At 34.6% G+C, this 16,084-nt stretch overlaps 1 protein-coding gene across 2 annotated transcripts in view; it reads right to left on the bottom strand.

Annotated features, from left to right (window-relative positions):
* Positions 1-941: 941 nt before the first annotated feature.
* CRLF1 (cytokine receptor like factor 1) overlaps positions 942-16,084 on the bottom strand; it is a 205,442-nt gene continuing 190,299 nt past the window's right edge. For both annotated transcript variants that reach the window (XM_053702969.1, XM_053702968.1), the window contains exon 8: positions 942-2,347. In XM_053702969.1, coding sequence (XP_053558944.1) covers positions 2,334-2,347 — 14 coding nt within the window. In that variant the 3' untranslated portion in view covers positions 942-2,333. The remainder of the gene's footprint in view (positions 2,348-16,084) is intronic.

Genomic DNA, 16,084 nt, shown 5'->3' with positions numbered 1-16,084 from the left:
ATAGATCTCTGAGAGAGACCCCTCTAGGAGTCTTCTACTTTGTTTTCATATATATATATATATATATATATATATATATATATATATATATACACATACATTTAAACACATATACACATGTATACTGTACATACTTTGGAACCCTTTCCACTCAAATACCTGAAAACAAGAATAATCATTTTTAATAAATTTTAATATTTAATAATGTTTTTTAATGTGTATCTGCTGTAAATATTTTACATTGCAATGTTCTTCCCATAAGGAAATGTTTTCTATGTATTTTAAATAGATACCCATATATATATTTATCTCAAAAGAGGACAGTACTTAGCGCTCAGGATAGTCGAATTTGGACAGTACCATAAGTATAAAAGTGATGTTACCACTAGAGCAGTTATATAAGGTAATGATACAAAGATATCCCAGCTTCTACACAGTTCTTGCAGGTTTATCTGAAAATGAAAAACCAGAATGGCTTCTCTCAAAGTTTCTGTAGACAGAGAAAAGAGGGGAAAAATGCACAAAACCAAAGAGACTCCTAGTGCAGTACGTTATATAACCAAGTAAGTAAGTGCAGTAAAAGACAAGATAAATGCCCACTCACATGTTTTTACCTCAACATTATGAGGTATGTATGTAGAAAGCAGAGGTTGGTTCTCCCCTCGTGGACCGAAATCTTTAAGTCACCATTGGGTGGTAGAATCCACGAATGTGATGATAACGTTTTTTTTACCTTCAACTTGTAATACTAACGCTCCTTGAGACATGTGCAATCAGTTGCGATAAACCCAAAATCACTCATTTAAATCAGTCAACGCGATTCTCATAATCTGGCTCTTAATGTGTTTACCACATTGCCTTTTTTTCTATTTGTAAATAATATATAACACATCATAGACTAAACTTAGACTGAAAAAGAAATAATACAAAATGCAAAAAGCTGACAATTGTTTTTTTTTATTTAATTTTTATTTTCCTAACACAACATACATTCATATGTGCAATGAACTGAAAGGTTTAAAACAACCATTTTATGGCATGTAATATAACTACTACAGCTGCTTTAACGAGACATTTTGAAAAATAAATTTGCTGGATTTAATCTGCTTCAGAAATCTTTTTTTAAATCAGTATATAGAACCTCAAAATAACTGCGCATGGTACTGAATCAAAGAACCTTAGTATATTTTGATGTTTTATGTACAGTATCTACTATTACCAATGTAAATAAGATCAATATCTGCCCAAGGCTTGTAAATGAGAGAATGGAGTGTTCACAATTATGTCTAATAAACACAGGGATGAGAAAGCCTTAAAAAATCTTTTTAAAAGGGACAGCAAACACCTTGTAAATACAAGACATTTCTGTTGTTTTTCAATAGAATAGCATATCAGCAAAGTCTAAATAGTTTTAAAACAAATTAAAATTGTGTTTGCTGCATTGTTTTTCAATAGCTAAACTCCACCCACCTCCTGTCCTATTTGGATGAGCCAATCCAGGCTTACGTTTGCACACAACAAGGCTAGGCACGATCACATTGTTAGTATAAAGTGCATTGTTTTGCATTTGTTAGCTGTTAAAACCAAAAAGGGTTAACCTTGATCTGCAGTGGGCTTAGTCATTTCTGAAAATTAGAAAAGTCACAATTTTCAGAGCTAAATTGCATGAAAAGGGGACAAAATAAATAAAGAAATATATTCCAACATTGTTTTACTATGCATAACTAAACTGTTTAAAATAAAATCTAAAAGTGTTAACTGTTCCTTTAAATGGCTAGTGAAGCTGTCTAATAATTTCATGTTCTATCAAGATGTTTTTTTCAACTCCATCATGGAGAAAATTATATTTTAACCCTTGTTACCACTTGAATTTACAAAAAGAAAACAAAAAAAACAGCACAATAATCTTAATAATACACAAACTAAACAATAAAATACTAGAAAAAAAAAAATAAGACAAACATTTCAATTTTTGCAAGCAATGTAAAAAAAATGCCAAAATGTACAAATTTAAATAAAAAATAAGGTTTGAAATAGATTCTGAGGGATAATGTAGAAAAGTATAGTTCTGTAAAAAATAAAGTCTCCTACAAAACTGTTTGTTCACCTTCAAACAATGGATTCTGGAGTGGAACTCGAATGAAAAATGATGTGACTCATCTTGCTGGACTGTCTTGCCTTTGCCTCAGTAAAGTAATTCATCAGATTCACCAAGATGAAGTTAAAACTCTTCTTCCTGACGATGTTCATGCTTGACTGACGACCTGCGCAATGTCCTTAGCTCCTCCTCCTTTGTGCTCTCCTGCCCGGCTGAAATAAGATGCTATAACTTATCACCTGGTAGAACCTGAAAGCATAGAAAACATCTTCAAGGTACTTTTTTAATGGAAACAGTGTTCCATATATAGGTCAGTGTTTATAAAGCTGAAAGGATTAGTTGCTTTTTGTCTTGCATATCATTATAGAACACTGGTTTTCAAACCTATTCTCAAGCTTCCCTAACAGGCCAGGTTATCAGGATTACCTTGGATAAGAGCAGGTAAAATAACCATGTTTACTAATCAGCTGATTATTTCACCTGTGTTCTAGTTCAGATATCATTAAAATGTGGCCTGTTAGGGAGGCCTGAGGTCAGGTTTAAAAACCAGTAAGATAGAACAATTGTTCTCATCTCCACATCCTCATATTGTATAACAGATTATGTATTTTACACATGCTCAGATGATAGGCTTAAAACACTGGAGACAGAAACAATTGTCCCGCTGCTGATCTTCAAGGGACATAAAACCCCACAAATTTATTTCATGATTCAGATAGAGTGTAAATTTTAAAAAGCTTTCCCATGTCTATCTATTTCTTCTTTTATCAAATGTATTTTGTTCTCTTAGTATTGTTTGTTGAAAAGCAGGTAGGAAGGTGTAGGAGCGTGCATGTGACTGGTGCAATTTATGGCCTAGATTTGGAGTTTGGCGGTAGCCGTGAAAACCAGCGTTAGAGGCTCCTAACGCTGGTTTTAGGCTACCGCCGGTATTTGGAGTCAGTGATTAAAGGGTCTAACGCTCACTTTCAGCCGCGACTTTTCCATACCGCAGATCCCCTTACGTCAATTGCGTATCCTATCTTTTCAATGGGATCTTCCTAACTCCGGTATTTAGAGTCGTGTCTGAAGTGAGCGTTAGAAATCTAACGACCAAACTCCAGCCGCAGAAAAAAGTCAGTAGTTAAGAGCTTTCTGGGCTAACGCCGGTTCATAAAGCTCTTAACTACTGTGCTCTAAAGTACACTAACACCCATAAACTACCTATGTACCCCTAAACCGAGATCCCCCCACATCGCCGCCACTCGATTAAATATTTTTAACCCCTAATCTGCCGACCGCCACCTACGTTATATTTATGTACCCCTAATCTGCTGCCCCTAACACCGCCGACCCCTATATTATATTTATTAACCCCTAACCTGCCCCCCACAACGTCGCCGCCAGCTACCTACAATAATTAACCCCTAATCTGCTGACCGCAAAGCGCCGCCACCTACATTATAGCTATGTACCCCTAATCTGCTGCCCCTAACACCGCCGACCCCTATATTATATTTATTAACCCCTAATCTGCCCCCCTCAACGTCGCCTCCACCTGCCTACACTTATTAACCCCTAATCTGCCGAGCGGATCTCACCGCTACTATAATAAAGTTATTAACCCCTAATCCGCCTCACTCCCGCCTCACTAACCCTATAATACATAGTATTAACCCCTAATCTGCCCTCCCTAACATCGCCGACACCTAACTTCAATTATTAACCCCAAATCTGCCGACTGGACCTCACCGCTACTCTATTAAATTTATTAACCCCTAAAGCTAATTCTAACCCTAACCCTAACACCCCCCTAAGTTAAATATAATTTTATTCTAACAAAATAAATTAACTCTTATTAAATAACTTATTCCTATTTAAAGCTAAATACTTACCTGTAAAATAAACCCTAATATAGCTACAATATAAATTATAATTACATTGTAGCTATTTTAGGATTAATATTTATTTTACAGGCAACTTTGTATTTATTTTAACCAGGTACAATAGCTATTAAATAGTTAAGAACTATTTAATAGTTACCTAGTTAAAATAATTACAAAATTACCTGTAAAATAAATCCTAACCTAAGTTACAATTAAACCTAACACTATACTATCATTAAATTAATTAAATAAAATACCTACAATTATCTACAATTAAACCTAACACTACACTATCAATAAATAAATTAAATACAATTCCTACAAATAAATACAATTAAATAAACTAACTAAAGTACAAAAATTAAAAAAGAACTAAGTTACAAAAAATAAAAAAATATTTACAAACATTAGAAAAAATAACAACAATTTTAAACTAATTACACCTACTCTAAGCCCCCTAATAAAATAACAAAGCCCCCCAAAATAAAAAATGCCCTACCCTATTCTAAATTACTAAAGTTCAAAGCTCTTTTACCTTACCAGCCCTGAACAGGGCCCTTTGCGGGGCATGCTCCAAGAAATTCAGCTCTTTTGCCTGTAAAAAAACACATACAATACCCCCCCCAACATTACAACCCACCACCCACATACCCCTAATCTAACCCAAACCCCTCTTAAATAAACCTAACACTAAGCCCCTGAAGATCTTTCTACCTTATCTTCACCTCACCGGTTATCACCGATCGGTCCTGGCTCCAAAATCTTCATCCAACCCAAGCGGGGGCTAGACATCCATCATCCAGCGGCTGAAGAGGTCCAGAAGAGGCTCCAAAGTCTTCATCCTATCCGGGAAGAAGAGGCGATCCGGACCGGCAACCATCTTGATCCAAGCGGCATCTTCTATCTTCCTCCGATGACGACCGGCTCCATCTTGAAGACCTCCAGCGCGGATCCGTCCTCTTCTTCCGACGACTTCCCGACGAATGACGGTTCCTTTAAGGGACGTCATCCAAGATGGCGTCCCTCGAATTCCGATTAGCTGATAGGATTCTATCAGCCAATCGGAATTAAGGTAGGAAAATTCTGATTGGCTGATGGAATCAGCCAATCAGAATCAAGTTCAATCCGATTGGCCGATCCGATCAGCCAATCAGATTGAGCTCACATTCTATTGGCTGATCGGAAAAGCCAATAGAATGCGAGCTCAATCTGATTGGATGATTGGATCAGCCAATCGGATTGAACTTGATTCTGATTGGCTGATTCCATCAGCCAATCAGAATTTTCCTACCTTAATTCCGATTGGCTGATAGAATCCTATCAGCCAATCGGAATTCGAGGGACGCCATCTTGGATGACGTCCCTTAAAGGAACCGTCATTCGTCGGGAAGTCGTCGGAAGACGAGGACGGATCCGCGCTGGAGGTCTTCAAGATGGAGCCGGTCGTCATCGGATGAAGATAGAAGATGCCGCTTGGATCAAGATGGTTGCCGGTCCGGATCGCCTCTTCTTCCCGGATAGGATGAAGACTTTGGAGCCTCTTCTGGACCTCTTCAGCCGCCAGATGATGAATGTCTAGCCCCCGCTTGGGTTGGATGAAGATTTTGGAGCCAGGACCGATCGGTGATACCCGGTGAGGTGAAGATAAGGTAGGAAGATCTTCAGGGGCTTAGTGTTAGGTTTATTTAAGGGGGGTTTGGGTTAGATTAGGGGTATGTGGGTGGTGGGTTGTAATGTTGGGGGGGTATTGTATGTGTTTTTTTACAGGCAAAAAAACTGAATTTCTTGGGGCATGCCCCGCAAAGGGCCCTGTTCAGGGCTGGTAAGGTAAAAGAGCTTTGAACTTTAGTAATTTAGAATAGGGTAGGGCATTTTTTTATTTTGGGGGGCTTTGTTATTTTATTTGGGGGCTTAGAGTAGGTGTAATTAGTTTAAAATTGTTGTAATATTTTTCTGATGTTTGTAAATATTTTTTTATTTTTTGTAACTTAGTTCTTTTTTATTTTTTGTACTTTAGTTAGTTTATTTCATTGTATTTATTTGTAGATATTTTATTTAAATAATTTATTGATAGTGTAGTGTTAGGTTTAATTGTAGGTAATTGTAGGTATTTTATTTAATTAATTTATTGATAGTGTAGTGTTAGGTTTAATTGTAACTTAGGTTAGGATTTATTTTACAGGTAATTTTGTAATTATTTTAACTATTTTAGCTATTGTACCTGGTTAAAATAAATACAAAGTTACCTGTAAAATAAATATAAATCCTAAAATAGCTATAATATAAATATAATTTATATTGTAGCTATATTAGGGTTTATTTTACAGGTAAGTATTTAGCTTTAAATAGGAATAATTTATTTAATAAGAGTTAATTTATTTCGTTAGATTTAAATTATATTTAACTTAGGGGGGTGTTAGTGTTAGGGTTAGACTTAGCTTTAGGGGTTAATACATTTATTAGAATAGCGGTGAGCTCCTGTCGGCAGATTAGGGGTTAATGTTTGAAGTTAGGTGTCGGCGATGTTAGGGAGGGCAGATTAGGGGTTAATACTATTTATTATAGGGTTATTGAGGTGGATTAGGGGTTAATAACTTTATTATAATAGCGGTGCGGTCCGATCGGCAGATTAGGGGTTAATAAGTGTAGGCAGGTGGAGGCGACGTTGTGGGGGGCAGATTAGGGGTTAATAAATATAATATAGGGGTCGGCGGTGTTAGGGGCAGCAGATTAGGGGTACATAGGGATAATGTAAGTAGCGGCGGTTTACGGAGCGGCAGATTAGGGGTTAAAAATAATTTGCAGGGGTCAGCGATAGCGGGGGCGGCAGAATAGGGGTTAATAAGTGTAAGGTTAGGGGTGTTTAGACTCGGGGTACATGTTAGGGTGTTAGGTGCAGACGTAGGAAGTGTTTCCCCATAGCAAACAATGGGGCTGCGTTAGGAGCTGAATGCGGCTTTTTTGCAGGTGTTAGGTTTTTTTTCAGCTCAAACAGCCCCATTGTTTTCTATGGGGGAATAGTGCACAAGCACGTTTTTGAGGCTGGCCGCCTCCGTAAGCAACTCTGGTATCGAGAGTTGCAGTGGCGTTAAATATGCCTGTACGCTCCCTTTTTGGAGCCTAACGCAGCCATTCTGTGGACTCTCAATACCAGAGTTATTTTAAAGGTGCGGCCAGAAAAAAGCCAGCGTTAGCTACGCGGGTCGTTACCGACAAAACTCTAAATCTAGGCCTATGGCAGCAGTATTTAAACTATGTTATACATTTGCAAGAACAGTAGGTGGCAGCAGTGTTTTCTGTCATGCACTGCTTCAGAGATGTGCACACTACCTATCTAGATATCTCTTCAACTGAGAATATCATGAGAACAAAGTCAATTTGATAATAGATGTAAATTAAAAAACTTTTTAACAAAAATGGTATGCTCTGTCTGAATTACAAAAAAAAAAAAGGGCTTTTTGTTGTTTAGGATGAGATATTCCAAATTAAAAAGGGTATTTTATATAGAATTTCATAGCTCTTCATTTAATCACCATTCCAATACTGTGAAGTCATTTTCACGGTTCTATAATCATGTCAACTTATGTACAGGTTATATTTTTCTTTACCGTTTACAACATCTCTGCAAACCACAAGGCTCAGCTTAAAGGGACAGTATACACACATTTTCATATAACTGCATATAATAGACAATACTATAAATAATAATATACACAGATACTGATATAAAAATCCAGTATAAAACGGTTTAGAATCTACTTAGAAGCTCCCAGTATAGCTCTGTTTAAAAGGTAGCGGGAACACCCACTGCAAGTGGGAAATATCAGACACTCCCTCCTCCCCCTTCCTCTGCATATGAAAAGACCCTTTACACAAACAGGAGCTGGAGTAGGTATACATCAGTATTCTCCTAAAACTTTTGGGCTTGGTTAGGAGTCTGAAAATCAGAGCAATGTTTTTTAAAAATAAGCAAAACTACACATTTTTTAAAAAAAATAACAACTTTATGCGCTATATAAAAAGATCATCTACAAAACATTAATGCATAGAAAAAACGAGTGTATAATGTCCCTTTGCTTTCACTTTTTATACCATGTCTTTGCTACTGTAATCCCCTCCTAGGTGGTTGTCTGACCTGTTTACCACCGCTTCTAAATATTATACATTGTCCTTTACAACTTAACATTGGGTAACGAGTAATATAGGCTAGTTCATTCTTTTTTTTATATCACATTAAAAATCAATAAAATAACAAGAATAGTTCTGTAAAACAATCAGCTCTTGAAGCTTCTTCCTTTCTCTGAACCATCTCACATTCCATACAAATAGAAAGGATGTTTCAATATTTACTGTCTACTCCATCAGTTTCTCAGCTTAAAAGAAAAAATCAGTACCTAAATAATTTACAAACAAGTGGAAGCATCATGTGGTAATTCACATCATCAGAGTGTTCTCTCTCTCTCTCTCTCTCTCTCTCTCTCTCTCTCTATATATATATATATATATATATATATACTGTATATACACATACATACATACATATAAAATACTTGAGCTATATATATATATATATATATATATATATATATATATATACAGTATATATATTCAGTATATATCTATATATATATGTTTATATATATATATATATGTATATTTATATATATATATATATATATATATATATATAAACACACACACATATATATATACTGTATATATATACACATATATATATATATATATATATATATATATATATATATATTATATCACACATAAAAAACAGACTGTTTACTTTCATGATTCAGATAGAGCATACATTTTACTTCTATTATAAAATGTACTTCATTCTTGTGGTATAGGAGCTGCAATACACTAGTGGGAGTTAGCTGTGCACATCTGGTGAGCCAATGACAAGAAGAATATATGTTAAGCTACCAATCAACAGCTAGTTCCCAGTACTGCAGCTCCTGAGCCTACCTAGGTATGCCAAGAGAATAAAGCAAAGGATACCCAGAGAACAAATCACGTTTTATAATAAGAGTAAGTTGTTTTAAATTGCAGGTTCCTTCTGAATCATGAAAGAACAAAAATGGTTTTCATGTCCCTTAAATATTATAAAAGTCTAATTATATTCAGTGTAATTATAATAATATACGCACAGTATATGTGACTAGCTATAGCTGTATCCATGAACTTACATAAAAATAGGTGTGTTAGCTTTATTTGTCAGGCATAACGTCATATGATCTTTTATAGCACTGTGTTCCAATTGTAGTCATCTAAAACATTAAACAGACTTTTTTTTATACATATATTTCCTGGACGATGGGATAGTCAAAGGTTCATCAAACAGCATGAGGCTAAGTGATTTGAATTTCAGTAGAGATATTTGTAGGCCTTAGAAGCCAAGGAGATTGACTTTGAGGGATTAAGGACCTGATTCTCTAAATCTAGTCAGCCAAGATTTCTAAGACGTCTCATGAGCACTGCAAGGTCACTCAAATTATTTTAGAATGGCAAATGTTATGCAGGGATTTAGATGTGAAGAAAAATATAATGCTCAAAAACAAAAACAAAGTTGTGTGATTTCACTCAATGCTGACAAGTTTTTAATCATTGTTAGAGGATAAACAGTACACTGCATGTCTGTGTGTATATATATATATATATATATATATATATATATATGTCTGTGTGTCTATATATATATATATATATATATATATATATATATATATATAATTTTTTTGGTTTGTACTTGGTTTGTGACACTCATCATCCAGCTATAAGTCGGAACTGGAAGCATTTCTGAGGATAACATGTGAGGGTATGTTTATTTGTACTCACTATATATACTTGGTTTGTACTTGTGTTAATTGTTCTGAATCTGAAGAAGGAGATATGTAGTCCTCGTAAGGTCAATAAAGTATCTGTTTGCCATATGAAAATCCTGTGAATTCTGCTACAGGTAGAAAACCCTTTATGGAAACTGCTTGGCACCAGAAGTGGTTTGGATTTTGGAATAGTTTGGATTTTTGAATATTTGTGCATTTGCATCAGTAAAATGGGACAGTTTGGAGAGGGGGTGGAACCAAGTGTAAACAAAAATATCTTATGTCATTTAGGTAATATTTACATGTCATTATACAGCTTATACAACAACCTTAAGGTAGTTTTATACCATTTTTAATACCTTTGTATACATAGTACCCTCGAAAGATAGTACAGTACTGTAATCAGAAAGGTAATATTTGTTGTTTTAAATAAATATACTTAGAGGCCTATTATCAAGCTCCGTATGGAGCTTAAAGGGCCGTGTTTCTGGCGAGTCCTCAGACTCGCCAGAAACAGCAGTTATGAAGCTGCTTCATCATAACCCTGTCCGCCTGCTCTAAAGAGGCGGACAGGAATCGCTGCAATTCAACCCGATCGAATACAATCGGGTTGATTGACACCTCCCTGCTGGCGAACGATTGGCCACGAGTCAGCAGGGGGCGGCGTTGCACCAGCAGCTCTTGTGAGCTGCTGGTGTAATGCTGAATACGGAGAGCGTATTGCTTTCCGCATTCAGTGAGGTCTTGCGGACCTGATCCGCACTGTCGGATCAGGTCCGCAAGACCTTTCATAATTCGGCCTCTATGACTAAGATTTTCATTTTAGAACACAAAACCAAACCAAAGACTCAGGCAGAGAAGATTGTGACCTACAGGCAGGGAAAATAGTAATATTTGATATTTTTTTCTTTAAATATCAATTAAATTGTTGGATTTCAGAAAAAGTTTGGATTTTGGAATTCTGTATTTGGGGATTTGTACCTGTACTTGGATCATATAATTTATACTGAGTTAGCATCTATTTGAATGTTTATATAATATATATATATATATATATATATATATATATATATATATATATATATATATATATATATATATATATATATATATATATATATATATAAAGCCTGCATTCACTTTTACAACTTTTGTTATACATGTATTTGCAGATATGTGTGTTCTTCCTCAATTTGTTTTATATCTCGGATAACTAATTGGATAATTGTACTAGGGCTACCAGGTGTCTCATATTTAACTAAGCATTCATGTATTCTAACTTGATATCCATCATAATACATATAAATAAATAGACAACTTAATAGGTCTCATCTAAGGTATTTTTTGGCATATGGCTGACAAAGGCTACAGGATTCTGATCTGAGGTCTAATGTGGGCAAATAGCTGGCAGAATCTTCAAGGGTATGAGTCTGACCTGAGGTCTGATGAGCATATAACTGACATGGGTTTCAGTCTATGGGTCTGATATGAGCATATAACCGAGAGTGGTTTAGGGTTTTGGGCCTGATCAGTAGTTTTATATGGGCAAATAACTGACAGGGACTAAAGGGCTATGGGACTGATCTGAGATCCAAATTGGGCATATTAATTACAAGAACAGCAAAGCCATGAGGTGTTAGCTAATGCCTAAACCCAACCCCAGTTACCACTTTCCCTTGGTCACCGGCCCAGAATTTTGTTACAGGGTGTCTGGCAACTCTAGTGAGGATATATGTGGTAAAGTCCATACCTATAAAGGAAGTGTTTACTGTAAAAACATACTTTTATTCCAAGATTTTTGCATGTCACAGGTTGATAGACATAAGTAAAATTTATCTCTTTTAATATGATATCAAATTCTGAATTGTGCCATTTTAATTGCAATTATTCTCCTTTGAAGAGAGAATTAGATTCTTTAAAAAAATGCAATTTTTTGTAATCCTAGTTACTAGTTTATGAGCCTTCCTGTTTATGAACTTGTGGAAACCACTTATTTTAAACCTACCATTTTAGAAGACTTCACATTTATGAATATTTGTATAATAATTATGTAAAATTTTAATTAATTTTGTATAATAATTATATACAATTCTAATCCATCACAATATCGTTTGAAAGACCTTTTTCTTGTCAGCTTGAATAAATTTTTTTCATAAGGAGGCCTAAATGAGCCAATCTTGACCAGCTGTGACTTCCTTTCCTGGCATCTCTTCTTCATACGCCTCCAAAGCATTCTCCCCATTGCCCGATAAACTAAACTGTGATTTTGTTTTGTTATTCAGCTCACTCTTCCACAAAGGCTTCATGGTATCTAAATTAACACAGCAAAGTGAGTAACGGTTTTATTTTTTTAATTGCTGGAAAAGCCAAGAGGCGTCAATCGTCCTAAGAGTCCTTTGAAATGGATGGAATGTTATAATGTTATTTCCTGCTTTTAAAGGCTCCACAAACATCAAAAATGAGGGAGTTTGTAAAACACATTCATTCGTATTTAATGGTTTTAACTTCCATTATCACAATTAATTATCTGGATCATTTACTTCTTCTGGAAAAAGCGATTAGTGAGAATAACTGAGGATCAGTCAATTGAAGACTTTGGAGGTCATGAAAGTTTATCCATTTTCAAAGTAAAATAACTGAATGTTAGATAACAGCTTTAGATTCCATTGTATGTTCTATAGTGTTTTAGATTAGCAATATATGGTCTGAGAGGCAAAGCACCAGTGAACTGTAATACACCCTTCTGTACTCCTTAAATCTCTAGCAAATGTTTTACAATGAATTATTATTGAAAGTATTGAAAGACTATAACCTCCACAAATAATATTAAAGGGACACTATACCCAAAAATTTTCTTTCGTGATTCAGATTGAGCATGAAATTTTAAGCCACTTTCTAATTTACTCCTATTATCAAATTTTCTTCATTCTCTTGGTATCTTTATTTGAAATGCAAGAATGTAAGTTTAGATGCCGGCCCATTTTTGGTGAACAACCTGGGTTGTCCTTGCTGATTGGTGGATAAATCCATCCACCAATAAAAAAGTGCTGTCCAGAGTACTGAAACCAAAAAAAAAGCTTAGATGTCTTCTTTTTCAAATAATGATAGCAAGAGAACGAAGAAAAATTGATAATAGGAGTAAATTAGAAAGTTGCTTAAACTTGCATGCTCTTTCTGAATTACAAAAGAAAAAAAATGGGTACAGTGTCCCTTTAATGTTGGGCACAGTGACATTATGAAAATCACTGAAGTCTGTTTCTGTGTATTATGGCATTATAGTCACTATAATATACAATGTAGTTGCCGTTACTGTCGTTATTGACCCACCTAAATGTCTTTATCATGTATGGTTAGACTGGAATAAATACTAACTCCTACTATCTAATTAGGGGCATGGAAGAGTTAGCATAAATTAAAAAAAAAATACTTTATTTCATGTATGTTTGAATAATGGCATCTTAAATTAATTGATTTATATATATATACACACACACACAAACATATTGCTATATATTCAGAGACATCATTTCTCTTTTCTTTTTGTTATTAATGTATTTTTTTGTAATTAAAGGGACATAAACCACATTAGTATGCTGGGGCTGTACAATTCCAGCATACTATCATGAAGTATAAGCTACATTTAAACAAAACACATTTTAAAAATCAAAAATCAAATACAATTTTAAAAATCTTTACAATTTACTTTTATTACATTTGCTTCCTTTCCATGGTATTGTTTGCTGAAGAGGTAGGTGTCTGAAACACTGCATGACAGGAAATAGTGCTGTTAAAGGAACAGTCAACACAAATGTTTTATTGTTTAAAAAGATAGATAACGCCTTTACTACCCATTCCCCAGCTTTACACAACCAACTTTGTTATATTAATATAGTTTATAGCATTTAAACCTCTAAATTTCACATTCTTTTTTATTAGCTTTTCATAACAGGGGAGTGCTAGTTCATGTGAGCCATATAGTTAACATTGTGCTCTCGCCCCCGTGGGTTGTGCACAACACAGCACTAATTGGCTTAAATGCAAATCAATAGATAATAAATGAATAGCCATGTTAAAGGGACATGAAACCCAATTTTTTTCTTTCATGATTTAGACAGAGCATACAATTATAAACAACTTTCTAATTTACTTCTATTATCTATTTTGCTTCATTCTCTTGATATTCTTTGCTGAAAAGCATATCTAGATATGCTTAGTAGCTACTGATTGGTAGCTGTACATAGATGCCTCCTGTGATTGGTTCACCGTGTGCATTGCTATTTCTTCATTAAAGTATATCTAAAGAATGAAGCAAATTAGGTAATAGAATTAAATTGGAATATTGTTTACAATTGTATTCTCTACCTTAATCATGAAAGAAAATATTTGGTTATAGTGTCCCTTTAAGGTGGCTGTCAGTAGAGGCTTTGATACAAGGTAATCACAGAGGTAAAAAGTATATTAATATAACAATGTTTTCTGAACAAAAATGGGAAATGGGTAATAAAGGGATTACCTATCTTTTTAAAGAATAACATTTTGTGAGTTGACTGTCCCTTTAAGGGGTTAAACTTTTAATAATGATTTCTGCTAGCCCATACACTTTGTAAAGTCTTTGTATAAGTTTATTTTTTTCACATACACTTCGTAAAAATATATGCAAGTGTATTTTTTCTTAATAATTTACAAATATTTTTGACTAGTACCTTATCAATCAAATGCAATTACATTATCATATGTTCTCTAAAGCTTTCCAAAATTGCACGTTAATGTACTGTTATTGGAGAAAAAAAAATATTATTGTAAATTCATGCAGAGATGCATACATTTGAACTAAGAGTGCCTTAGATAATAAAAGAAGCCCATTTAAACAAGTCACTTTCTTTTGAGAAGTGTTTTAATTAAAAACAAAATTACAATTACAACATAAAATTTAAGACCAAATACATTTTTTCTTTCTAATACCTGTATATCCGTACATTCATTTACCTTGATTTGATTGCAGCACACAAAGGGTTATTAATTGTTTACATGGGATATTTGTCTTTCTATTTATTAGTCTTTTGATTATAATTGCCGGTTAATCAATTCCTTACCTTCTGCATTACAATAACATTGACGAGTGTCATTTTTTCCCATTGTCCCTTTTTGAAGGGACAGTCTACACCAGAATTTTTATTTTTTAAAAAGATAGATAATCCCTTTATTACCCATTCCCCAATTTTGCATAACCAACACAGTTATACTAATATACGTTTTACCTCTGTGATTACCTTCTATCTAAGCCTCTGCAGACTTCCCCCTTATTTCAGTTATTTTGATAGACTTGCTTTTCAGCCAATAACCGTTGACTCCTAGGTAACTCCACTGCATGAGCACAATGTTATCTATATGACACACATGAACTAATGCCCTCTAGTTGTAAAAATAACTGTCAAAATGCATTCAGATAAGAGGTGGCCATCAACGGCTAAGAAATTAGCATATGAACCTCCTAGATTTAGCTTTCAAATAAGAATACCAAGAGTACAAAGCAAAATTGCTGATAAAAGTAAATTGGAAAGTTGTTTAAAATGACATGCCCTATTTGAATCATGAAAGATATTTTTGACTAGACTGTTCCTTTAAATCCTGCTACAAAATACATTTAGCCGTCACTTTCCTTGTTTTGTTAAGCTAATGTGACATGGTAAGTAAATTAGTCATGCAGAATAAGCTATACCATTAATCACAGGAAATAATTGTCCTTGGGGTCCTTTGAAAAGTATCATATATTGCAGAATTCACTAAATGCAAAAAACATATTGCACTTAGCAAATTTGGAAGCTCTAATCAGGAGAATAAAGGCGACTCTGCTTCTGTTGAAAAGTTCATAAGAAAATATTCTTGATTCTTAAATCTCTCTTTTTTTCTTTGTATCTCTCTGGGCCTGATTCTCAGAAACTTGCCGGCATGGAGTGAAATAATCACGCTGACTCTCATGGGGACAGACTTCACTCAGTTCTCTAAAATAGAGTCTGTTTCTAATATACATAATTGTTATATTATAAACAAATTATAAAAGCATATAACTGCTTGCACTTAGATGGACTTCAAAGCTAGGGCCTCTGTGATGATGTATTGTTGTGTAAATGGGGAATACATCACCAAAGTTAGATAGCTAATTCGCTCTTCATTTTCCAAATACAGGTAGAAAACCTGCTTGGCACTGGAAAAAGTTTGGATTTTGGAATATGTGTATCTTTAAAATGGAACAGTTTAGAGAGGGGGTGGAATCAAGTGCA

This window comes from Bombina bombina, chromosome 2 (assembly GCF_027579735.1).
Source record: "Bombina bombina isolate aBomBom1 chromosome 2, aBomBom1.pri, whole genome shotgun sequence".
Lineage (NCBI taxonomy): Eukaryota > Metazoa > Chordata > Amphibia > Anura > Bombinatoridae > Bombina > Bombina bombina.
Note: the sequence above shows the minus strand (reverse complement) of the source record. Positions and strands in the feature narration are given on the sequence as shown.